The sequence below is a fragment of the Oncorhynchus clarkii genome, chromosome 10, assembly GCF_045791955.1.
Source record: "Oncorhynchus clarkii lewisi isolate Uvic-CL-2024 chromosome 10, UVic_Ocla_1.0, whole genome shotgun sequence".
In the NCBI taxonomy this organism is placed as follows: Eukaryota; Metazoa; Chordata; class Actinopteri; order Salmoniformes; family Salmonidae; genus Oncorhynchus; species Oncorhynchus clarkii.
The window spans coordinates 47,632,301-47,659,685 of record NC_092156.1 but is presented as its reverse complement, the minus strand read 5'-3'; the positions used below and the strand labels follow the sequence as shown (position 1 = coordinate 47,659,685).

Sequence of the window (27,385 nt, the reverse complement as noted above, 5' to 3'; positions counted from 1 at the left end):
TTATGGGGTAGTGTGTGTAGATTTCTGAGGAAAAAATATTGAATACATTTTAGAATACGGCTATAACATATCAAAATGTGGGGAAAAAAATCAAGAGGTCTGAATACTTTCCAAAGGTACTGTAAAAGTATAAGTAATTTGAAATTATTTATACTTTTACAGTACCTTTGGAAAGTATTCAGACCTCTTGATTTAAGCAAACCAGACCGCACCATTTTCTAGTTATTACATTTACGGATAGCCAGGGGCACGCTCCAACACTCAGACATTTACGGTGTGTCCGCCAGATCAGAGGCAGTTGGGATGACCAGGGATGTTTTTCTGTCCAGCTAAGCATTCAGAATATAACAAGTACTTTTGGGTGTCAGGGAAACTGTATGGAGTAAAAAGTACATTATTAGCAGAGAGAACAGTCTAGGATTAGGGTGGCTGGAGTCTGACAATTTGTAGGGCCTTCCTCTGACACCGCCTAGTTCTGGATGGCAGGAAGCTTGGCCCCAGTGATGCACTGGGCTGTACACACTGCCCTCTGTAGTGCCTTGTGGTCGGAGGCCGAGTAGCTGCCGTTTTCACTTTAAAGTATTTTTTACTTAAGTACTTTACACCACTGGCTGCGTCATAAGGTAGATTTTGACAAAGATACTAAACAGAGGAAGCCAAGGCAGCAGGGGCACCTAGAAAGGGGAGAGAAAACTGTCATCATTTTACTGCATATCTAGCTGTATTATAAAAAACTGTGACGACAAGGTTGAAAACCAATGAATAAACACTGCACCTGTTGTTTACACCTTCAATAAGTATTCAGAAACTAACCCTGAAGGTGAGGGCTTCCTTGCTCTCAGGTTGCCTCCAGATGACACAAAAGGGCACAGACCAAGGCCAGGAGAATCTGAACACATATTCATCACATGAACCAAATTAAGAGCGACTGAACAAAAAAAAAGTTTGAAAATGGCCTGTGGCATCTATAGCACTGACCATGGTACATTTGGTTTCACTTTTGATCTCAATGGGGCTATTTAGGGACCACCAATAAATGTAAAAAAAAAAAAATGTACATGGTTTCCCATCCCTTCAAGGCACATTAAAACTATTTTGGCAGTTACCTGTACATGCAACATTCAAAAGTTGTGGCTCTGTAGATGAGGGCAATTTGTTTTATGAATGTATTCCCTCCCCCGCTTGATAGGATTATGAATTTTCTAAAACAATTCCATTTATTCTTGAGAATCAAAAAGGCATAGAATTGATAATTAACCATTTTATTTAGAAAAGAACAATGAAAATACAGCTCATTTATACAGGCAATTACACAAAAGTATGTGGACACCCCTTCAAAAATAGTGGCTGTGTCTATTATAGCCACTCCCGTTGCTGACAGGCATATAACATCAAGCACACAGCCATGCAATCTCTACAGACAAAAGATTGGCAGTAGAATGGCCTTACTGAAGAGCTCAGTGACTTTCAACGTGGCACCTTCATAGGATGCCACCTGTCCAACAAGTCAGTTTGTCAAATTTCTGCCATTAGAGCTGCCCGGGTCAACTGTAAGTGTTGTTATTGTGAAGTGGAAACATCTACAGGAACGCCTCAGCCGTGAAGTGGTAGGCAACAAAAGCTTACAGAACGGGACCGGTGAGTGCTGAATCCCGTAAAAATAGTCTGTTCTCAATTGCAAGCACTACAGGGTTACAAACTGCCTCTGAAAGCAACGTCAGCACAATAAGGCTACCTGAATGCATAGAGCCAACTGTAAAGTTTGGTGGAGGAGGATAATGGTTGGGGGCATTTTTTCTGGTTTGGGCTTGGCCCCTTAGTTCCAGTGAAGGGAAATCTTAATGCTACAGAATACAATGACATTCTAGACAGTTTGGGGAAGGCCCTTTCCTGTTTCAGCATGACAATGCACCCGTGCACAAAGCGAGTTCCATACAGAAATGGTTTGTCGAGATCGGTGTGGAAGAACTTGACTGGCCTGCAAAGAGACCTGCCCTAAACCCCATCGAACACCTTTGGGATGAATTGGAACGCCAACTGCGAGCAGGGCCTAATTGCCAAACGTCAGTGCCTGATCTCACTAATGCTCATGGCTGAATAGAAGCAAATCCCCACAGCTATGTTCTAACTGGTGGAAACCCTTCCGAGAAGAGTAGAGGCTGTTATATCAGCAGGGGGGGGGGGGGACCAACTCCATATTAATGCCCATGATTTTGGACTGAGATGATTGACGAGCAGGTGTCCACATACTTTTGGTCATGCAGTGTATTTACAGTATATAAAACCGAAGATAAAACCTGTGTCTTGGTTTACCAGCCAGTGGGATCTTTGAGGTGGTAGGCATTTTTAGGAAACGGTTTCTTTTGGAGATGTCTAACAAACGATGTTAAAAGTAATGCCAAGAAGCACAACTATAAAACATATCCATTTGTATAATATACAGCATTCTACTAATAAAAATACAGCTATACACACTGTACATCTACAGTTATTATCTACAGTTACTACTGTACTACAATACCATATCTATCAATTATCCTCGCCATCTCCAGGGTCTTTGGAGATGAGCAAATAAAGTTCAAATTTAGAGACCAGTTTTTGCTGGTCATACTCATGTTCTTGAACCAGTGTCTCCAAAGCAAAATGTAATTTGGTCAAGCAGCACCACAACTAGTGACTATTAACAAATAGATTCACGAGTAGACCTGTCAATTATTTGGTGAAGCAAGTTTTGCTATATACAGTAACACATTAAAAGCAAGGGGGTAATCAAGAGTACATGTAAAGAACACAAAACATCTATAAAAAGCACATTACTCGATTAAAGTCAGTTGAAGGGCAGAGCAGGAAAATAGATGACTAAAATGATGCAAACTCGACAGCCAAGCTGCCAAGAACAAGTTTCAATGGAAACTAAAAATGTTTGTGAAAATAGGTTCACAAGAAGCTACAACTAAAGTAATATTAGTGGTAATAGCTGACCAGGACTAAAATCACTGCCTTTAAAAAAATGACTCAATACAGCGCATCGTCTAGATCACGCGGGTCATTTCTTTGTTTGACAGTTAAATCTACGTCTGTAGACAGCTCAAGCAATCGAGGCAGAGATCTCAAACTCAAGTATTTACATATAAAAAGGGTAGCTCGAATTTGTAAATCAAAACACCAGAGATAAATAGAAATGCATATAAAAGGGGTTTACAAGAGTACAGAACAGCCCCAATGATGATACCGAAATTAAAGATTATTCAGCAGACAGTGCAGAGGTGCTGGGATGCGTTATCACCCTCCAAAAGGTTGATTTTACCTCAGTCAATTCTTTGGATGGACCTCAGAGGCAAGTAACACAGGGACTTACATCACCATGAAAATGATAACATACATCATTACTTTGACTATTTTTACCATACGTTCGAAGACAAAATGTACGACAGAAAGAATCACCGGCAACAGATTGTTCATAAACGCCTTTAACATTATAGGATATGTAGTTTGAGGTCTCCGTGGTGATATTTCCATCTCATGCAGCTTACTGAAGAAGCTGACACCACCAACAAAAATTCTCATTTCTGCAACTAGGTGCACAAGGTACTACTGTTAAATCGGTTGCTCTTTGGCAGGTGGAGGACAGCTCGTCTACGACAGTCACCCCAAAAACAAAACGCCCACATCGGGCCTCGGCACGGTTAACAAGTCTATGGAGGCCCTGACCAAGACTGTAAACCCCACAGACGCACTGGTACCCAGTAATACATATGGCCCTAACCAACAGATCCTGTACAGCATATTGCTGCTGGAGGCCCCGGGTGGGCTAACGATTGGAGGCACGGCCACCAACTAGCAAGAGACTAACGGTTAATAAATAAATAAAAAAATCACTAGTAATGTTAATAGCAACTTTAAGTGTTGAAAGTATTACTCATCAACTGTCCAATAAAGTGTAAGACAGATCTCCCAAAAATGAAAGGTAACCAATCTATAGACACACATTGCAGTGTCAGTTGAATTGTTATACCACTGAAAGGAAGGCAGACGTGTGGGGTTTCCTCCAGCCCCTAGCCGTTCAGGTGCTCATCCCCTCCGCCTCACTCTCGTCTTTCCCCAGGTAGATGGGCTTCTTCTTGGTCTGGAGGGCAGGCTCGTATTTCCGGGGGGTGCTGTTGACTGCCTCGCTGCTGTGCCAGATCCCGTAGCAGAAGTAGATTGCAAATCCTGGGGGAAGGAGAAAGAGAGAGGAATTAAGTTGACTGAATTAAAGAGGGAATGTTTAAAATGGTGAATCTGCCACGTCGGTTTGCGATATTACAAAGTTACTGCAAACAAACGCCCCCCCCCCCCCCCCCGGCATCATTGCACGTGCGATAGAACAGCAGAATATGTACTGCAATTACATTGACCATGGGGCAGACGGTTTCCACTACAGCAGATTCCGTGATTAACATGTGATTCGATTGTGAATTTAGAAACATTTCCTACTCTGTATAAATGTAATCTAACTTACCAATGCCCATCCAAACAGCAAAGCGGCACCACGTAGCCAGGTCCAGCTGCATCATGAGGTAGATGTTGACAAAGACACTGAACAGAGGCAGCCAAGGCAACAAGGGCACCTGGGGGGGGGGGGGGGGGGGGGGGTGAAACAAGTGAGTTGTTTTACTGCATACAAGTTGTATTATGAATTGGTTATAAGCCGTGAACAAACACTGAAGTATCCAGAAACTAACCTTGAAGGTGAGAGCTTCCTTGCTCTCGGGCTGCCTCCAGATGATGACGACACAAAGGGCACAGAGCAAGGCCAGTACTACACACACCGTGACCCACACAGGCTGAACCTCAATCAACTCATCCAGCTTCCCCGCCAACACCACACACAGCACAGTGATGAGCACCGCTAGAGAGGACGAAGAGAGAATCAAAATGTGCTTTCTCTAAAAAGAGCCGCTTTGAAAACAACCCGTGGTCAACTGCATTACAACGTCATAAGTGAGAGAGAAAGAGAAGAGGCGGCACTCACAGATAATGGCCGTGGTGGCATAGACGATGTTCCCAGAGATCTTAGTGGGTAGATTCCCGCTGGGGAAGAGGAGGCGGCGGGGGGAGAACTTCTCCCGGAGGGGTCGGTCCTCCAGATCCAGGCCGTCCTCGTCACCGCTGTCTCGCCCGGACACGGCCACCTTCTCCCCTCCCACCAGCTCCACCAGCTTCTCACTCTGACTGGACGAGCTCAGGGTGCCCGGCTGGTACCTGGACACACACGGACAGGAGGGAAGAGCAGGTCAGTTTCCTGGACCATGAGAGGTAATCGCACTGAGAATGTCAAACACCATTAGCAAATCACATAATTGGAGACAAATCATAATTTCAATACCACAAAAATGCGGTGTTAGGCATTATAGTATATTTAAAAGAAAAAGCGGCACAAGTCGTCACCCACCTGAGGATGAGCACACAGATGGCCACTAGTGAGTAGGCCAGCAGTGTCCCTATGGACATGAGGTCAACCAGGGCAGCCAGGTCAAAGAGGAAGGCCATCAGAGCTACAGGGAGAGGGGACAATGAGCATTACCATCATACATACTATAGAAAACACAAACCACATCCCCTCAGTTGGTTATTTACTCTAGTTATTCCGGCATTCAAAAACAATGAAGAAAAAATAGAGAGAAAAAAACACTTAAAAAGCATTCCACTGATCAAAGGGTCTATTTCCACAGGCGTCCCTCCTGCTGCACATTCATAGTTTCATACATAAACAAAAACATAACAGCAGGACTACAGTGGAACCCAGAGGTAGTAGAGCAGAACCAGATGAATGAACAGAGAGGGTGGAGGGCTGAACTCACATGCCACACAGCCAGAGACGATGGTGGCCATCAGGGGCGTCTTGGTACGCGTGTTCATGCGGGACAGGCCCCGGAACAGGAGCCCATCCTCTGCCATGGCGTAGATAACCCTCGGCATGGGGAACATGGACCCAAGCAGGCTAGGAGGACAACAAAACCAACATTATATACACACACGTAACAAAGGGAGTGCATTTGATAGCTTGACAAGAACACCAAGTACTGAGGAGTGTAGAAGACAAGGGAGCTACAGAACAGTAGCCATAGTGCAGTCTATCAGCCTAACTGACCTGGTGGAGAGAGCACAGAGGGAGCCCACAGCCACGATGTAGTGAGCAGCAGGCCAGCCTATGTGGATGAAGGCCTTTGGCAGAGGGCTCTTGGTGTCCAGCAGGTAGTAGGGCATCATGAGTGTGAGGGCCGCAGACACCCCGAAGTAGGCGAAGAAACAGATGAGCAGAGAGGCCACGATGCCCACAGGGATGGAGCGAGTTGGGTTCTTAGCCTCTTCGCCTGGGGGGGGGGCAAGGCACAACATTTATTTGTCTGGAACTATGCGAGAGTAACAACCAAGTAGAACTATACATTCCAACTATTTAGCGAAAATTGGCCACCATATTAAAAAAAAGCTACATTTTGATTAAGTGGCATGTAAGTGAGCGCTCAATCTACTGAGAACAAACGACGTGGTCCTATCTAATGTTTAGCTTTGGAGTACAGTAAATAACTCACTTGTAGTGGCGATGCAGTCAAACCCCACAAAGGCATAGAAACACGTGGCAGCACCAGACAGAATGCCACGGAGGCCAAAAGGAGCAAAACCACCAGTGCCAAACGTCTTATCCACAACCCTGAGGGACATAGAGGCGGCAGGGAGACGCGTCAACTATACGGTTTTATTTCTGAAGCCAAATGCAGAGATTAAAACACAGCTAGACACATGAAAGCATGATTTAGTCAATGCCAGTGTCCTATAATGGAATCTCTGGCTAAATCTCAGCCGGTATTAATCTGTATTGGAGGACTCACTCTTTGGATAAGCTGGACACGTTGGTGTTACTGGCGTTGTTAAAGTCCTCCAAAGTAAGGTTCCAGTTAACTGTGTCTCCCTTCACAAAGCCTGAGATGATGACGAAGCCCAGCACCACCAGGTTGACCCCTGTGAAGATCTTATTCACCAGAGCCGACTCACTCACGCCAAACGCCAGCAGCCCTGGAAGAAGCAACAGTATGGCATTAGGAGACACAAATCAAGTCGCATTAGGTACATGTATGTTACAATACATGCAAGCTTTTACAATGAGGCTATAACTTATGTGTTGCCTCCCCCAACACTATACATTGTAGTTGACTGAAGTCCTCACCGGTTAATAAGAGCACAAGGATGAGCGCAAACAGGTCCGGGTATTCAGCCAACACCCCACCCGGGGCGCTCATGGCCATGGATGACCTGAAGAAGTCTGATATCCTCTGCTCCACCAGGCTATCGAAATTAGAGCTCCAGGCTCGGGCCACACTGGCTGTACCTAAAAAGGACCATGGAGAAGAAGTAAACGTCATAGAAACCATCGACCAAACTCAAGAGGATAAGGCAGACTAGAGACTAACCACAGTGAACATTGTGGCCCAACGCAAAAGCATTTGAAAACAGAAGCAATATCCAATCTACAAACTCACCGAGGACATATGAGAGGATGAGGTTCCACCCCGTGATAAAAGCCCAGATCTCACCAACCGTCACGTAGCTGTACAGGTACGCCGAACCAGTCTTGGGTACGCGGGCGCCAAACTCGGCGTAACAGAGTCCGGCCAGCATGGAGGAGAGCGCGGCGATGAGGAAGCAGAGCACGATGGCAGGACCAGCCTTCTCCCTGGCTACCTCACCAGCTAGGACGTACACCCCTGCCCCTAGCGTAGAGCCCACCCCCAGGGCCACCAGGTCCAGTGTGGAGAGGCAGCGGGCGAATCGGCTTCCCTCATCGGAACAGTCCAGTACCCTACGTCGCAACAAGATCCGCCCAAAGGAGGCCATCTGGTCTACCATGGTCGCGCCTGCGGAGGGAGCTGCGAAGCTGAAGGGGTTGACTGAGCAGAGCGGCGAAGAGTTGAGACGGAGCGGGAGAGATCCTATGATCAAACAGAAGGGAAGCAGATTAGGCTACAGTTTAAGCTAGCTGTTGTTGCTTTACTTTGTTTCGTGCGGATCTCTTCTTTGCAAATCAACCGTCTCTGGGATAACGAACTGACTGATTAGCTCTCATGTGCGTATTTAGTCAAGTTGATACGTTACATTTCTGTATGGTGCCACACTCGTATTGTTTCCTCCTACTCGGGTAATTCCAGTAATGTTTTAATTCCCCTCCTGCAGGTTTCCAGACAAGCAAACCACATTCTTCTAAGGAACAGCATGCTGCTATTATTAGTCTTCCCAGAATTACATTTCTCCACCTTCAATAGTGCTTTGTAAAAAATGTTTCTAAACATGACCTGACCGGTAGAGAGCTTCGATAAGCAGACACGATAGTGAACACCAATCTCTCTGTGCCTCGTTATTCACTAATAACCTTACTGAAAGACTACAATTTTAAAAGACATGGGCAATTCCCAATGACTCAGATTCTTCACTTTAAAAATGTATGCCAAACCAAAAGTTTAACAACTTTTGCAAACTTTGGTAACAGAATTACAGTAAAATCTCCCTTGGTTGTATTCTGCTAGCAAATTTTATACCTGCAGTTCTTCGTATAAAATGTGCTTGTGTAAAATGCGTGTACATTTATAAAAAATTAAATAATAATAATAATAAAAAAAGTAGTCCTTGTCCATAGAGCGCGATGATTTGTTCAACTTTGAAATCAAAATGGTGGTGGTTTGGCATACGTTTCAAATTGAACAATCCCGAGTCTCGGCGAAATTCCATTACCACCTTTGCAGACCACCTTTAGTCATCAGAAACAATCGTTGTGTAGTCTATTACGTGGTAGTACGCAATAGACTATCTTGAATAGAGGCCCATATCATGTCAAAATACAGAGTTACAATTCAAAACCAAATGAAGTGATACAACCACTTGGCATTTAGCCTAGATAGGTAAATCAGATTTTTCATTATCTAAGTTCACAAGGTTCATTTGCCTTCCTCCAAGAGCTAGGCAGTAGATTGGCCCTACACTAGCAGAAACACGCCACAACTCAAGTGTTATAACAAGTCTTCAAATTGGTATCCCACATTCTATTACATCTAGCATGTCCCACAAAAAAAAGAAAAGTGACAACAGCGCAACATTTCAAGCAAAACTTTTGCTCAGCAATCTCGTGTTAACGACAACAAAATCATAGCATTCACGTCAGCGACGTAGCGTTTTGGCATCGCTGACTAATACTGATAGCACCAGTTACAACAAACCCCGGCCCCCTTCAGCTCAAGGACAGACAGCATCGCTATCTGTGCAGGTGCCAGACTGCAGGGACACTCACACACAACCACCTCATAAGCATTGGAGGCTCTGGTCACATGACCTTGTCTAACTGGCGGCAGCTGTCCACACAGCTCCATGTTGACATTAAGCACGTTGCACAGAACGTCTGGTCCCTGTCCCGACCAACCGTAAGGTCATCATGGCTACTGCTTATTCGAGATATCTGAGACACTGCCTCTTCAGCAGCACACCAAATACTCCACAAAAGGTTGGTGACTTGGAGGTGTAGCTTAGCCTCTAACACCTATAATAATAAAGGTTTTCGGCCCATTCTACGTTGTTATCCATAGGACACTGTGCACAATCACCGGAAGGTTATTGAGAAAACAATTTGCAAACACAGAACAAAAAAAGGAGGAATGTCAGTATAAAATAAACATATCCCCTGGTCTCTGAAGGTAACAGGAAATTAAAACTGTTCAAAAATAACTTTCATGTATCGGGCATTGTTGTCACTGTCACAAACTGTCTACAGGGAAAATAGTCAACGCTGGTTTGATCGGGCAGTCAGCCTGGGCTAGCGTCCGTGATTGGATCACAATGGTGCAACCAACTATATTCCATCCTGCACTTGGGACATGCACAATGGCTTCCTTACTGAAGTCTGCATGGGCTTGGCATATCCACTTTGTAACTTAAACCAGTGTTTAAAAAAATAAAATAAAAAAAACACACCATGGCTGTGCTCTCCAGGGATTATGATTGAACAACGGAATAGTTAGGCAAGACTGAAACCGCATACAGGGTCTGCTCTCCTGAAGAGTTGCATTAGCTGTTTTAGGAGGCCGGCGGGCAGGGCAGGCATCATCTCCGGCCCTGGGAAAGGTTCACTTCTGAGAGTCCCCCTGCCTGCGATTAATGTGCGGCGCCTGAGAGGTTTAGTCTGTTCTGCCCACACAGTAAGCTCTGGAGGTAGGCCACCCTGCGTCACCTAGACCAACTAGGCTAATCTTTTCCTTGTGGTCTTCACGAGGGGTGGCTGGCCTCTGTGAAACAGCGGCAGCTTCAGACCAGGTTGTGAAGACACCAACACGCAGCTAATCTAATTTACCACCTGGATGCTCAAAATCAGGCATGCTCGTTGGAGCCTCCAGGCCAAAGGGTTTAGTGGGACTCTTTTCCTGTAATAGGTAGGCTATAGTATACAATGGGTAGGAGTACTTCAACCACTTAAAAAGCATTAAAAACTAGGCTTGTCTAATTGCCTAATACTTGGGCTGCGAATTGCTAGGGACATCACAATACGATATTATCAAAATATTTAGGTGCCGATACGAAATGTATCGAGATTCGATACTGTAATTTGATTGCGATTCGATGTTCCAAATATTGCTCACCTCTGCCGCAGGGGGACAAGAGAGCCATGGTATTGCTACCTAATACCATAAAGATTAGATTTAGGTGTATGTTATAAGGCTTTTAACTAGGACTTCCAGCACACAAGTAACCACCCAGCGGAAGCTTCCGCAGATACTGTATATTATTTGCCTCACTGAGCTTTTCCAAAGCACATGCTGCAACAGACTAAGAGGATTATCTTAGCTCTGAATCTCATTACAGACCGTTGCTCACTCCACACAAAGCACTTTTTTTTTTGACTCACTGTCTAGCCTCAACTCTGCCATCACGATACGGTATTATGATTAGCCTAGTTTGTTATCAGGGTGTCCTAAGCTTCCTTGGCTTTATGATAGCATATGAAATAAACAAAAGTTAAGACCTAGGCCCTCATCGTTAGCTAACCTATGATACTCTATAAAGTGGAAAGAGTGGATTCCCTTATTGGTTAGTGTTCCTACTCACTGGTAGGTAGGATCACATTTATTTTTATTCCCTCGTGGCAGTTTCCATCCAGTTATGTCAAACCTTATAAAATAATAAAATCACAACAGCTATGACTGAAATAGGATGTTGTTTTGGTACAATTTGTTCATTCGACATCGTGGGATCTTTGTCTGTACAATTAAATCATGAAAGAAATAGTCGTAGAGTCACGCAATGATATGGTGTGTGGTCATCCCAGAGCGACTTAGAAAACCATGCAGTTTATTAGGCTAGAGATTAAATAACTTATGAGGAAGTTCACAGGGTGGTGAAAGTGCATGGTGATCTTGATGCTCCTTTCCAATAAATATTGAGGGTCTGAATCTGGCGACTTGACAATTGATGCTTGACAAATAAAAACATTCTCACTTATCCAAACTGATGATGTCATCATGTAGACTTGCCTACCCACAATGCAAGCTGGTGGCTAGAGCACATGTGCCAAGACCAGAGTAGGCACATTTGCTATTTGGCGCAACAGTTTTGTGACAAAACTATCGAGAGTTGAAAATGTGATGGAAACACATCGAACTTTAGATGTTTATTCGGTACATAAAAACTTAAGTGAAAAGGTACATTGTGTGCACTGTAATCACCCACTGCTTTGTATCTGCAATAAGTCCATTTGGTGGGAACACGGCACTTGTTTAAGACCATTTGAATGAAAATATGTTGCCAAATTGGATGGAAACCTAGCAATAGACACTGAAATACATGGATATGGACCAAATTTAGACAAATAATTACACACAATTAAGATAAGATTTATTAAAAGGCAGCTGACCTCAAAAACCTACTTCTCTGCTTCAAAACGACCGACGTTACATTGATAGTCAAAAACAGTGTAAAAATGTACTACAAAGTGTAAATAGCACAATGTCATAAAGTCAGTATCTTAAATTGAGATTTGAGCGATTTAGATAGTACCTCCCCAAAATGTACCCTATGCTAAACCCCATCCCATAATTTTGAGCAACCAACCACAGCGGTCAAATCTGATAGCAACTGTTGTCTAGTCCGACACCTCAGACAAGCGCATGTTTAAAGCCAGTCAGGGCTATGGCAAGAAAGTATTCTCCCCCCAAGTTAAAAAAAAAAATATTTTAAAATTGTCGTCATCCTACAATTACAAATAACTCCATTCAAAAAATTAAGTAGCAGCCTGTTTTCTCTCTGCATATCCTTCTCCTTTAATTTTTCATTCCATCTTCCATTGATTAGATATCTCCTTACTTTGGCCACACATGGAGGCTCTATGACTGTAGACTATTGCCACTTTGATGACTTATGATTTCCAACAACAAACTACACGTTCCACACCCCACTCATGAAAAGCAAGAGCAGCAGCAAAAATTATCGTGTTCAGATCTGTACAGGCCCTTCCGGACAAGTCAGTTAACGTAATACATACCAGAGATAACAATCATATCCAATCCGACCCAAAATATTTTAAAAGATGCACTACGCCGAAATCACGCCACAATTTCCTGGTTCCTAAAAAGAGCGTTCTTGCACCTCTCAGTCCTGGAGTGTGGGACAGAGAACGTGAGTGGGTGGTTCTGCCTGTCACTTGTCCTCAACAGGCTTGCAAAACAGTTTGCAAAGTCCAGGCACCACTGCTATAATCTTCAAAGATGTTCATTGTAACAAGCATATCAATTAATGGGTACACTGTATAACATAACCAGATTTGAAAATGCCTCAAAACGACAGCTTTACTCCAGCCCTGCATTTTATGTTCAACTAATGACTGCTGACTTCCTGACCAGGTGGAATCATTTGACAAACTGGCTCACCATGCAATTTGTGGGTACAATTACCATATATTAAACGTTAAGCAGACAAGGAAATTATTTTAACACCTACATATGGTGTTTCTTGCCCCTTTTATATGCTTTTTCAGATGTTCATACTTTAATAGGCTGGTGCAGAGTGCCCTTTCAGCATTCTCATCTCAGTGGGAGAGGTCACCCTTGGAGTGATGGGCTGCACACTTCATGCATCACAGACAGTCAATGGTTGTCTAGCTGTTTGACGCTATGGTGCAATCCGTTTTCTAGTCAAAAAAGGACTACTGCTATGAGTGAACTTCAAGCCACTGGAACAGAGCCAACAGGATCCCTTCCTTCTTCCTCAATGCCTCTGCCATTACCAGTCTACACAGAGCTTGGGGCAAATTTGCCCCTGAACATTTCAGAAAATGTCCCAGCAAATTTGTATTTCCATCCATCAGCTTAGAATACTAGGGTGACCAAATAAATGCCTTCAATCCCCCTTACAATAAAACAAAAATGTTCCTCTGCATGACGACCAACCTGCACATGAAACAATTACTAAGTAAGGCGGTAAAGTTTATGTTCCTTAAGAGTACATATTGGGCTGGCGATCCATGAACAACCGTCTGACATGAGACTGAGGGCGAACAACTTTCAACTTTCCTGAGGGTGAATGTGACGTGTAACATGTTTGCTAGTTGTGGCTAGTTAACAGCAGCAACTATAAAATCCTGCTAGCTAGCGAACTCAAGCTGACGCAATAGCTGATGCAACATGTTAAAAAATAAGTTAGCTGCAGTAGTCAAGCCAAGGACCCGTCTATTGTCTAGCTAGACTGGTATATTATGAAAGTTGTTTGTGATTAGTTAACAAACCAGTTGCATTCCCACTGTTAAGATAAAGTTTACAGGTTGCACACATGCATGCCTACAGTTCGCTGATGTGTACATTTCTACCTGACGATAGTTATAGCTAGATAACATTATCTAACTAACGTTAGCTAGCAAAGTAAATTGAACTAGTTGACCGAGGACTTTGTTTGATAGCTAGCAAGTAAAACAATGAATGATGGCACGCGGCAGTTTTTACACCCGACAAGATAAATCCACGTTGCTGCAACGAACTAGGTTACACAGCACATCTTCGATTATAACGTTACCTAGCTAGCTACCGTTAATAGTCAATATGCTAACTGGCTAAATTAACGTTCCCCGCTAAAAACAACCGCCTCGCGAGCAATGCTATTGGTAACTAACGTTTGTTGGAGAACGTTAGGTACCCATCTAACTATTTATTTCAAAATAAACAGCCTAATGACTATTCTAACCCCTAAAATACGTAACCAGTAATGTACGATTTTAAAAGGGAATATCGTTATAATAGTTGGCTAAAGTTAAGTGTTTCTGACAACACACGAGGGTATGATTGCGTCAGAATGAGCGCGAGTAAAAGACTACGGAGTCTCTACACATGGACCACCACATCGAAACGTAAGCACATACTTCTCAGTACAATTAAAAAAATGTGTGGTGTTTGTTACTTTACCTTTGGGTTTACTTTGGAATGTTCGAAGGCTCGACAACACGACCAAATACAGTTGACTTCACGTTCGCTGATGAAACAACCCGCGTTCCTTAGTTCTTGTGTGTCGGTTTTTTTGGTTAACAGGGCGGACACAGTGACGTGGATATTCGTAGTATAAACAACCCTCGCCTATGTCGGGTGGCGCAAACCATTCATGTGTTCCAGGGTGCATCTCCAATGTACTACAGTGTCTTCCTCGATTCGCCTCCACGCCACCAATTGCACTGATCTTAAAACATACGAGGCGAAACGCAATTACGCTTTAATTTCTCGACTTCTTTCGCGTCGGTGCAAATGAAGGAAATGCAACAGGGAGAGGAAGCTTTTTTGAAAATGATTGAGATAGACCCACACTTTGATTTTACATTGTTTTTTAAAAGCAAAATTCAGAGAAATTATACTACAAATCCAGGAGAGGTGTGCAGTCATTATGCCCTTTCAAGCCCGTTGTGTTGTGCGTGTGAGTGCATGTCATTCCCCTTTCAAGATCTTTCACTCCAGCAACTGAGGGCTTTTCACTATATCCGCTGTAGCTTTGTCAACCGGATTAATAGAAGGGGGGTAGGGGGGGAATTGTTCTTCTTCATCTCTGCACTCAATGCCCTTGTCTGGAGTGTTAGAGGTGCAATGACCATGTTTAATGAGGCTATACTTATGGTATGACATATGCCCTTCCCAGTCCTGAAATCTCACTGGCATGCAAACTCCACAACAGGAGAGGTATATTACTCCCACCAATCAGACCATGATAGGAAAGAAGAAAACACAATTATTCTTTCTACTGTAATATTTTGAGTTGAAAGGGCAACTCTAATACTTTTCAAACTCATTTTCATTACCTCCCCATCACAATATCAGCGTCTACCAGTGGTGTAAAGTACCTTAGTAAAAATATTTGAAAGTACTACTTAAGTCGTTTTTTGGGGTATCTGTACTTTACTATTTCTATTTTTTTACTATTTTTAATTAACTACATTCCTAAAGAAAATATTTGGTGGTGTTTCCACCAAACGGACTTCACTGCATTATGATGTAGTTCACACAAAATGTATTTTTTTGCTCATGTTCCAAATAATAATCTAAAGATCAATGTGTTTCAATCACATTTTTAACTCCACGGATAGTTTTGTCACGAAAACTGTTGCGTTAAATAGCAAACGTACCTACTATGGTCTTGGCATTTGCGCTCTAGCCAAACAGTGCAGGTAGACTAATCTACATGATGAGATTATTATGGGTAGCCTAAAAACGAGAATATTTATATTTATCAAACGTCAGTCAAGCATCGATAGATATTTATTGGAAAGGAGCATCAAGATTAACGTGCACTTTCACCACCCTGTGAAGTTCAAGTTATTTTATCTGTATCCTGATAAACTGCATCTTTTCCCGAGTCACGTGACTCCAAGTTTACTTCGATATGGTTATTATAGAAATATTTTCACATAAAAGGTGCTTCCACTGCCATTTCTCGCATAATTAATTTTACCGACCCAAAAAGATCCCATCATGTCGAACTAACAAATTCTGTCTGCATTTTTTAAAAATAACGAAACGTCCTGTTTCAATCACAGATATATTTTCAGTTTTCGCTATGACTTTACTGGCATAAAAACTGGATGGAAACGTGGTTACAGAGAAGCAGTAATTAGGACCTTCTGTCTTGCCTTTTTCATATTATGTAGACACGGGTATTATGCTTGAGATAATGAATATGAGGTTGAAAAGTGGCGGAATTGCCCTTTAACTTTGGGTAATACCCAACCTATTGTCCTTGCTCAGTGACATCTGCCTCCCTTCAGGCCAGCATGGAGTTGCTCTTTCAATTAACTTCCACTTTATCAAGCTAGCAAAACTGCATGTCTCCCTAAATAAAACAAGCGTCACCGCTGAAAACCAGGCTACAGCCTTACATTCTGGGATTGTATCTGCATCTGCGCCATTAACATAACACTGCTAATCTCACTGCTGTCCCATACAGCTCATCCATTTTGTCTGCTTTCATTGAACAGGACAAGGCCTGGAGATCAAAGACAGGCTTGTGGGTTTTTGCCTTCAGTAGATATTCTGAGTCAGTCTCGATTGGCATCAAATGTGCACTCTAGTTTTCGTCATGGGTTCTGCAAAAGCTAAACTCTACTTCACAACCAGATGACCACACATACATTATCATTTTTGTATAGCACTATAGTCCAAGACATTTGACATGGGGACATGAATGCATGTTCGAATGAAAAAGTGTGTTGTGTTTGTAACCCTAGCATTCCCAGGGCCAGGGCTTGACATTAAGGGTTGTCCTATTGCCTGGGGCAAGTGGACTGAAGTCAAGCAAGTTGAACCTGCTCCGAGGTTTCCCCATTGGGCAGGTGATTTAAAAAGAATAATGGAAACAACCAAACTGCAAAGAATTCCAATAGCCTAAAAATGACAAGACACAATGGTTCTTACCCATTGTTTAAGTGAAAGACAGGCAAATTGAGCCTGATATTATATATTTTCTTGACTGATAACTAAAATACGAAGAATTTCAGTACTAAACTTTTTGATTCCTCCCCTGTGTACGTGAAAGGCAGACAATATATGGTACTTCTGCATATTAGACAATTTACATTTTTGGGCCAGTGATCATAATCTTCAGGCAGCCCCCCCCCCCCCCAAAAATACTCTTGACTTGCATTTTAGACTTTAATGTCAATCCCTGATTCCTATTAATAGTTGTTCATGAACAGCCCTTTGCAGATCATTTCCTCCACCCACATTTTATACCCTGCTAAAGTAACTGAGTGACCACTGTATATGCGGGTGGCTACAAAGGAGTGGAAAATCCTACTAGTCTTAATGACACTTTCAATTAAAACTTAACAGACGGTTATTTGGGAAAATTGTGTGTTATTTTTGAACCATGCACTATACAGGTCAAGGCACACATCAAAAGCTATTTTTGGGGTACATTTAATCCACCTGACTACATTCCCCTCCTCCCTGTTAATCCTGTCAATTCCTGGAGTACGCTACTAAATTAAATTGAAGAGGTTCAACTTTAACAAAGTAACCCCATACATCCACACAAACTACAGCACTTTTGGTTGTCCACGTAGTGTAATCGTAAAAACATGCGGACCTATTAAATTGTTATTAAAAGATCTTATGTTTTTACAAGTACTGTGATTGCTGGAAAATACTAGGTTCATTAGAAAATATGGACTTTCTTTCGCCAAGAACTGTGTTTCCATAAGATAATCTCTTGGAACAGAGATGCCATTCTACTTCCATAATTAGCTGGCCACATAAGAACTGGCGACATAAGGAAATGCACTAGAAAAAAATAAAACGTACAAGATGCAAATGAGAACCATATACCATCCCCTGAAATTCATTTGAAAATACCGTTTTGGACATGGCACAGCAGGCAGAGATTTTATTGATAGTACAAACAAGGCAGTTTATATGAAAACTGAAAGCTGCATGATTAAATGTACAGAATGATGAAAAGGTAAAATACATGACAGAAAGCAATTGAAAGAATACTTTGGGTCAATAAACTTCATGCCGAAAGCTTTATCAATAAAAATCTGTGGATTATTGATCAGCCCCTTGTTTTCACAGTGGTTTGATTACCTGACATTCCATAAGCAGACTGAAGACAACTTATGCAGAGCTCAAGGCAAAGTTACAGAAAGAAAAAAATCATAATACAAAAATCACACTAAGAAGAGCATGTTGACGTGCAAAGAAACATGGAATGTCATGCTACAGGAAGTAAATCTCCCATTTAAAATAGTTGTTTTGCTTAACTTTGGAAGGTATAATTTACTGACATCCATCAGAGATGGGAAACATACAATTGGAAGAACAATGTTGGTTACTGTGGGTATGAAGGGACAGAGACATTATGATTGAATACTTAGATGGGATAACACTATTTCTCATGTATTTTTATATATCTCCAACAATGCACCAACTTCCCTGTCACACCCCCCATTTAGTGTTCTTGGAGTAAACAGCCCCAATACAGTGCTGCAGAGGGACATGCACCATTGTTGCTGGGGCAACTAGCAGAATATACTTTTTGTATACAGTACAAGGCATTAGAGAGTGACGCAGGCAGCTGTCAAAGGTGGTTGCGGCCACGACGGGGATAGGGTGCGGTAGGCTTAATCAGGCAGAGGTGATAAAACAGACAAGTCCTGGTCTGCGTTCGGCACGTCTTGCCTCTGGATTACTGGATCTGGAGTCCAAACAATTGCGTCACATGATCAGATGGTCTTTCCATTACTGAAAGAGATGTTGCAAAAATTGTGAAATGCTTATCCTCAAAGTGTCAGGTCCAACTCGTTTTTTTTGTTTGTTGAGGGGGCCTGAGACTGCGGATTCGTAGGCAACTGTCCTGTTCTTCCCCCCTGAAAAGATCCATATCGTGTTCTGTGTTTCTTTACGAATACATTTTGTGGTTTACCATCCCTTCACATTTCTCACTGTCAATCTTGAATTATAATTCTTATAAAGTTTTGACTGGTGAAATGTCCATGCAGCATCTGCATGCCAACCATTGGATCTCAATCAGTTTCATGGGAATATGCATTATATCCATAATATAAGATATTCTTGGTTATGTACAGTGTTGTTTCAATTACTGGTATGTGCGGTGAGCAAATTGAGGCGTTGACGTTAATAAAACTGCAGTCTACATTTTGCCTAGTGGCGCGCACTGTTGAGCTGTGGCCACATAAAAAGACGGGGAAAAAAAGTGACCATTCGCACAATCACCTTACAATCTCATAAGAAATGCAGTAATTTGTGTCTTACGGTAAGATTAAACTATGCTATCATATTCGATTCTGTTATGTACAATACTATCATAACGTGATGTTGCAGATATTGATTCCGCTTTGATCTAACTTCATTGAACAAGCACCATTCGCAAGAGAAGCTTGTTCTCTACGAGTAGAGCAGAGAAGCTGTGTAAATAGAGCAGAGAAGCTGTGTAAATAGAGAATCCCGCACATGCGCAGACGCTTCGGGACCTTTAGCCCCCCGGGATAAGGGAGTCCACCTTTTTTTAAACTAATGATTGTGTCCATGCTATGATCTAAACCTTCTAATAGATTTTAGAGTGTAAAAAAAAGTCAAACTTACTTCATTCATACCTGCATAAGAGAGAGAGAATACATTTCAATCAGTAAACTCACTACATAACGTTAGCATACAGTGCCTTTAGGAAAGTATTCAGACCCCTTAACTTTCCCACATTTTGTTACGTTACAGCCTTATTCAAACGGATTAAATAAAAACTCCTCAGCAATCTACAGCACACACAATACCCCATAATGACAAAGCATAAACAGGTTTACATTTTTATTTACATAAGTATTCAAACCCTTTGCTATGAGACTTGAAATTGATCTCAGGTGCATCTGGTTTCCATCGATCATCCTTGAGATGTTTCTACAACTTGACTGGAGTCAACCTGTGGTAAATTCAATTGATTGAACATGATTTGGAAAGGCACACACCTGTCTACATAAGGTCCCACAGTTGACAGTACATGGTCAGAGCAAAAACGAAGCCGTGAGGTCGAAGGAATTGTCCGTAGAGCTCAGAGACAGGATTGTGTCGAGGCACAGATCTGGGGGAGAGTACCAAAACATTTCTGCAGCATTGAAGGCCCCCCAAGAACACAGTGGCCTCCCTCATTCTTAAATGGAAGAAGTTTGGAACCACCAAGTTTGGAACCACCTAGAGCTGGCCACCCGGCCAAACTGAGCAATCAGGGGAGAATGGCTTTGGTCAGGGAGGTAACCAAGAACCCGATGGTCACGCAACAGAGCTCCTCTGTGGAGATGGGAGAAACTTCCAGAAGGACAACCATCTCTGCAGCACCCTGTACCAAACAGGCATTTATGGTAGAGTGGCCAGACAGATGCCACTCCTCAGTAAAAAGCAAATGACAGCTTGCTTGGAGTTTGCCAAAAGAAACCTAGACTCTCAGACCATGAGAAACAAGATTCTCTGGTCTGATGAAACCAAGATTGAACTCTGGACTGAATGCCAAGCGTCACATCTGGAGGAAACCTGGCACAATCTCTATGATGAAGCATGGTTGTGGTAGCATCATGCAGTGGAGATGTTTTTCAGCGGGAGGGACCGGGAGACTAATCAGGATCAAGGCAAAGAGGAATTTTAGAATAAGGCTGTAACAAAATGTGGAAAAAGTCAAGGAACTTTCCAAAGGCACTGTATATATTCCTACACAATATTGTACAGTGGGGCAAAAAAGTATTTAGTCAGCCACCAATTGTGCAAGTTCTCCCACTTAAAAATATGAGAGGCCTGTAATTTTCATCATAGGTACACTTCAACTATGACAGACAAAATTAGGAGAAAAAAATACAGAAAATCACATTGTAGGATTTTTAATGAATTTATTTTGCAAATTATGGTGGAAAATACGTATTTGGTCAATAACAAAAGTTTCTCTCAATACTTTGTTATATACCCTTTGTTGGCAATGACAGAGGTCAAACGTTTTCTGTAAGTCTTCACAAGGTTCTCACACACTGTTGCTGGTATTTTGGCCCATTCCTCCATGCAGATCTCCTCTAGAGCAGTGATGTTTTGGGGCTGTTGCTGGGCAACACGGACTTTCAACTCCCTCCAAAGATTTTCTATGGGGTTGAGATCTGGAGACTGGCTAGGCCACTCCAGGACCTTGAAATGCTTCTTACGAAGCCACTCCTTCGTTGCCCGGGCGGTGTGTTTGGGATCATTGTCATGCTGAAAGACCCAGCCACGTTTCATCTTCAATGCCCTTGCTGATGGAAGGAGGTTTTCACTCAAAATCTCACGATACATGGCCCCATTCATTCTTTCCTTTACACGGATCAGTCGTCCTGGTCCCTTTGCAAAAAAACAGCCCCAAAGCGTGATGTTTCCACCCCCATGCTTCACAGTAGGTGTGGTGTTCTTTGGATGCAACTCAGCATTCTTTGTCCTCCAAACACAACGAGTTGAGTTTACCATATATTTTGGTTTCATCTGACCATATGACATTCTCCCAATCTTCTTCTGGATCATCCAAATGCTCTATAGCAAACTTTAAACTGCAGGATTTGAGTCCCTGGCGGCGTAGTGTGATACTGATGGTAGGCTTTGTTACTTTGGTCCCAGCTCTCTGCAGGTCATTCACTAGGTCCCCCCGTGTGGTTCTGGGATTTTTGCTCACCGTTCTTGTGATCATTTTGACCCCACGGGGTGAGATCTTCCGTGGAGCCCCAGATCGAGGGAGATTATCAGTGGTCTTGTAGGTCTTCCATTTCCTAATAATTGCTCCCACAGTTGATTTCTTCAAACCAAGCTGCTTACCTATTGCAGATTCAGTCTTCCCAGCCTGGTGCAGGTCTAAAATGTTGTTTCTGGTGTCCTTTGACAGCTCTTTGGTCTTGGCCATAGTGGAGTTTGGAGTGTGACTCTGAGGTTGTGGACAGGTGTCTTTTATACTGATAACAAGTTCAAACAGGTGCCATTAATACAGGTAACGAGTGGAGGACAGATGAGCCTCTTAAAGAAGAAGTTACAGGTCTGTGAGAGCCAGACATTTTGCTTGTTTGTAGGTGACCAAATACTTATTTTCCAGTATAATTTGCAAATAAATTCATAAAAAATCCTACAATGTGATTTTCTGGATTTTTTTCTCTCATTTTGTCTGTCATAGTTGAAGTGTACCTAAGATGAAAATTACAGGCCTCTCTCATCTTTTTAAGTGGGAGAACATGCACAATTGGTGGCTGACTAAATACTTTTTTTGCCCCACTGTATACAAAATATCAAATAAAAAGTACTGCACCACTTTGAATGGCAAAGAGCTCTATGTATAAACAACAACGAAAGAGCAGAGGGACAATAATAGAAAGCAGTCCTTTCCACACCACATTGTCAACCCCAACTCCAAACCCTACAGACGTACCTTTCCGGGAACGTAGTTGCGGTCGATGCTCTCGTCCTGCAAAAACATGTGAAGACAGCGCTCGTTTTGGGCCAGAGGGTGACCTGCAATTCTAGAAAAAAATATATAAGACATGAATTCATTAAAAGTAATTTATGTGCAGTTCAAAAATGGTGTCTACAAATGAATGCATTTTAAATGACCCACACCAGCAGAAGCCAATTCCAAATCTGCCACAAAAAAAACTTCAAGTTTATGCAGGTTATTTCACATTACATCTGTAATGTTTAATAAATTGAGGGCCACCTGTTGATGAACTGCTCAAGACCCACACGCCGCTCTTCAATGAAAGCATCTTCAAAAATGCCTTCATCCCCACGGAAAGGTAGCTGTCTCTTCAGTGCCTTCCCAGGCAAGGGAGGCACTACAATCTGGGGGAAGAAAATCAATAGCAATGCATTTAGGACATAGCAGATCCACTTAATCATGATTCATTAATTATTGCTCTAGCTAAATGTTTTTAGCCTAACTTATGGAGACATCACCATGGAGTAAAATCATATTGTGTAGTGTAGATATAGTTGAGGCCAAATATATTGGCACCCTGGCACCTTTCTTAAATAGTTACACCTTTCTTTTCTAAAATACATTTAAAAAAATAAAATTTAAAAAATAAATGGGTCACCACATCTTGTAATCGGATTTAACATTGCAGAATAATTTTATTTTTGTCAACTTAAGTTACATTTTTAAAATTAAAACAAAATGGCATGGACAAAATTATTGGCACCCTGGAGCTTTTACTTGGTTGCACAGCCTTTGGCCAAGATAACTCATTGTAGCCATCATTGAGTTTGCTGCACCTTTCTGCTGGCAGTTTGGCCCACTTTTAGCAGAAAACTGCTCTAATTCTTCAATGTTTTACAGTGTCCTCCACCAACTGCTGCTTTCAGATCTCGCCATAGGTTTTAGATGCGATTCAGATCAGGGCCGATTTCCTAAAAGCATCTTATGGCTTAGGTCATAGTTAGAATGCTGAGTAGCGTCCCAAAACCTTCGTTACTAAAGTTTCACTTGAAAATCCTTGTTTTTTACCGACTGCCTCAGACCACTCGTAAAACAACCAAAAAAGTGTTGTTATTCTGAACAAAAATAAACACAACATGTATAATGTTGGTCCCGTGTTTCACGAGCAGGAAAAAAACAAAACAAAATGTTTACATCCCTGTTAGTAAAAATTTCTCCTTTGCCAAGATAATTCATCCACATGACAGGTGTGGCATATCAAGAAGCGGATTAAACAGCATGATCATTACACAGGTGCACCTTGTGCTGGGGACAACAACAAAAAAACTCTAAAATGTGCATTTGTCACACAACACAATGCCACAGTTGTCTCAGGTTGAGGGACCATCCAATTGGCATGCTGACTGCAGGAATGTCCACTAGAGCTGTTGCCAGAGAATTTAATGTTAATTTCTTTACTATATGTTGTTTTTGAGAATTTGGCAGGAAGTCCAACCAACCTCACAACCTCGCCAGCCCAGGACCTCCACATCCGGTTTCTTCGCCTGTGGGATCGTGTGAGACCAGCCACCCGGACAGCTGATGAAACTGAGGAGGATGTCATCTCTCATTGCGCCATGATTGAAAAATGTAATACGGCAACTCTGGATGAATCAAACCACTATTTTTGATTCACCAATATATTTAGTCCGTAAAGGCTTTTCAAACCAGTTTTTTATTATTCATATAAATACTTCCTAACCCTAAATTAATAGATTTTTTATTTATTTTTTAACAACCAAATTGCTCCTGAAAAGTACACAAATATATATATATATTTTTTTTTAACCTTTATTTAACTAGGCAAGTCAGTTAAGAACAAATTCTTATTTTCAATGACGGCCTAGGAACAGTGGGTTAATTAACTGCCTGTTCAGGGGCAGAACGACAGCTCGGGGGTTTGAACTTGCAACCTTCCGGTCACTAGTCCAACGCTCTAACCACTAGGCTACCTGCCGCCCCAATATATGCACACTCTCCATATAGTAGTCAGTTTGTCGAGAAAATTCTAATTAAAGGATCACCAAATTGAAAGGGATGGCTTTAGATAAATGTACTGAAAACTCGAATGAACTCCATGAGAATCTGTTGGACAGCAAGTGGGAAGGTATTCAGCTGTTGATTTTATGTACTCAGTGCACGCAAGGCAACCACGCCTGCAAAGCCCATTACGCACCTGCGTAAGGTAAGTCTGAATACCAGCTACTGAGAAGTGCGTAGGAAAGTCTGAATCGGACTCCAGGAGCTGATCAATCACTATTGTGGAACAATTCTAATGCTAAGGTAAGATTTGAATGGAGAAAGTGGATTTGAGAGCAGAGCTGGCTTTCTTTCAATCCTATCAGTATCAAATGCCTCAACGTCACACTTAGTGAACGTTTTCTCTGCGTGACGTTTTGGGAAACGCATTTTTTCCCCGTTGCATTGTTAAAACACTTGTAAGCCTAAATTTCAAAGCTGTTGTTGGACTATTCTGGAGTGGCCAACATCTCTTCTTGAACCATCCCTGGGGGGTTTTGGTGTGTGTTTTGGGGTCATTGTCCTGCTGGAAGACTCAAAACCTTCAATGGAGACCCAGTTTTTGGACACTGGGTTGAACATTGGACTTCAAAACATGATAATCTGCTGATTTCACACCCTTAAGGCCCCCAGTACCAGAGACAGCAAAACAACCCCAAACAACCACAACCCCAAACAACCCCATAGCATTATCAAACCTCTCCCATGTTTGATTGTAGGGAGGGCATTCTTTTCATGGAATGCTTCATTTGGTCGGCAGTTAACACAGATCTGTATTGCCAAAGAGCTGTAATTTTGGTTCATATTTTTTCTTCAATCAGGCTTCCTTGGGTCTCCTTCAGCAGTGGGGTCTTCCTATGTTTACCAAAGACCAAATTAACCATTCAAAGAAAAGAACACCCTCTATGCAATCAAACATGGGAGAAGTTTGCGAGGTTGCTTTGCTGTCTCTGGTACTGGGGAGGCATCATTAAATCATCAGATTATCAATGTGTTTAGGAGTGCTATGTCCAACCAAGTGTTGCTGTTGAAGGTTGTGGGTCTTCCATCAGGACAACAACCCAAAGACACATCAACAGAACCTTGGAAATATTCAGAAAGAAACGCTGGACTGTTCTGGAGTGGTCAGCGAAAAGTCCAGATCTGAATCACAACCTATGGCAAGAGCTAAAAACAGAAGTTGGTGGAGGCCACCCCTCAAATTAATGTGTATCACAGTCTGATTAATCAGGCAAGCCAGAGCTACAATCTTTCACTCACCTTACTGTCTCGCTCCAACTCATTCTTCAGCCACTCAAAGTCACTGTATCTTCTTCGCACAGTAGAATCCTTCAACTTAAAAATCGGCAGGTTTGTCTGCATTTATTGAAAACAAAAACAATACAATTATATATTCTCGTCAATAGACAGCCATCAAGTAAACGCTAGCTAGCAAGCTAGCTAACCCATCTTAGCTTGACGTGCAATTTTAAACACTTCCTTAGCTCACAAAGCTAACTAGCTAGTAGGCCAGAACAAGTCCTGGGCCTCGATTTTCATCCATCTAACCTTAGCAAAAGCTACAAACATGTTCAGCTAGCTAACTATGTCGTGACGACAGACTTCTAGCTATAATAACCTACCCGCATACGGACTTCGTACGTTGTGAAACGGTTCCGCCCGACTCCAACAGTTTGGGGGTCATAAACATCCATTTCAAGAAAATTGCTGGGGGGACCATAAGCATCCGTCAGGTCCTGAGGTTTTGAATTTAACCGGCGAGTATCAGCCACCGTGGGATCTGACATCTTCCTTGTCCGACAACCCGCAGGATGTTCACGTTATAAAACTCAATAGCGAGGAACAATTCTCAGCTAGATCTCTCCTTTTGATTTGATGTGTTCAGCAAATTTCAACGCGGCGTAAACACATCACACACACACACAACGGTAATCTTTTTCTTCTATGGTATATATATATATTTTTTTTTTTGTGCGATGGAATATGTGCTCCGCCACCTACTGTCCGGGATGGAGACAGGATTCGCAAAAATGGAACAAAATACCAAAATGTGGTGTATTGACAAATGTATGTGTTAATGAGTTTAGAGTTTAAATGGTTGCAAATAGCCAATGGGGTTTGTGTGCAGGGGTTGAGTTATTTTAATTAACAAATGACAATGGGGTTTCCATTCTTGCATTGAAATGATTGGATTACGAGATGCAAGCAGTAAAAGTTCAATGACATATGGGAGAGTTGGGCTGAAGACATTGTAGAGAGTAGTCGACTGTAACAGGCTGACTACAACTACTGACTTCTGCAACGCGAGCGTTGCAAAATAAATGTAGAAATCTATATATTATTCAATTATTGCACCCACACTGCTCGCTCGACGGAACCCAAACCGGCTGTGCCTGCACCATCGTGCATACATTTATTTTGTCACCCTACACCAAACAGGTTAAAATATCAAAACAAACTCTGAACCATTTACATTCATTTGGGGACAGGTCGAAAAGCATTAAACATTTATGGCAATTTAGCTAGCTTGCACTTGCTAGCTAATTTGTCCAATTTAGCTAGCTTGCTGTTGCTAGATAATTTGTCCTGGGATATAAACATTGAGATCTTCTAGGCTTTTTCTTCTCTAGACTTTATATTGCGATTGGCAACTTTCATAAATTAGGTGCATTACCGCCACTGACCTCCTTCGTCTTTCAGTCACCAACATGGGTACCTGCTTCTATAAACCAATGAGGAGATGGGAGAGACAGGACTAGCAGCGTGATCTGCATCACAAATAGAACTGACTTCTATTTTAGCTCTTGGCAACGCAGATGCAACGCGGGCGGTGTAGACAGCCTGTAAAATAGAA

The 27,385-nt window shown here is 42.3% G+C and overlaps 2 protein-coding genes across 4 annotated transcripts; both read right to left on the bottom strand.

The window, feature by feature from the left end:
• Positions 1-1,246: 1,246 nt before the first annotated feature.
• LOC139418673 (cationic amino acid transporter 3-like) lies at positions 1,247-14,604 on the bottom strand. Its single transcript, XM_071168307.1, has 12 exons — positions 14,466-14,604; positions 7,521-7,970; positions 7,208-7,369; positions 6,873-7,056; positions 6,576-6,694; positions 6,134-6,356; positions 5,844-5,983; positions 5,435-5,537; positions 5,015-5,244; positions 4,725-4,891; positions 4,502-4,610; positions 1,247-4,212 (listed from the first exon to the last, which is right to left on the bottom strand). The coding sequence occupies exons 2-12, from the start codon at positions 7,885-7,887 to the stop codon at positions 4,064-4,066; spliced, it is 1,953 nt and encodes a 650-aa protein (XP_071024408.1). The 5' UTR covers positions 7,888-7,970; positions 14,466-14,604; the 3' UTR covers positions 1,247-4,063.
• Positions 14,605-17,893: 3,289 nt separating this feature from the next.
• LOC139418671 (sorting nexin-12-like) lies at positions 17,894-26,486 on the bottom strand. Of its 3 annotated transcripts, none has more exons than XM_071168305.1 (5): positions 26,154-26,486; positions 25,792-25,887; positions 22,753-22,877; positions 22,468-22,558; positions 17,894-19,651 (listed from the first exon to the last, which is right to left on the bottom strand). In XM_071168305.1, exons 1-5 carry the CDS (start codon positions 26,316-26,318, stop codon positions 19,646-19,648), a joined length of 483 nt encoding a protein of 160 aa, XP_071024406.1. In that variant the 5' UTR covers positions 26,319-26,486; the 3' UTR covers positions 17,894-19,645. The 3 variants fall into 3 exon arrangements, with proteins under 3 accessions (XP_071024406.1, XP_071024407.1, XP_071024405.1); XM_071168306.1 differs by having other exon boundaries at positions 17,894-18,779; positions 26,154-26,480; XM_071168304.1 differs by having other exon boundaries at positions 17,894-18,732; positions 26,154-26,477.
• Positions 26,487-27,385: the final 899 nt, after the last annotated feature.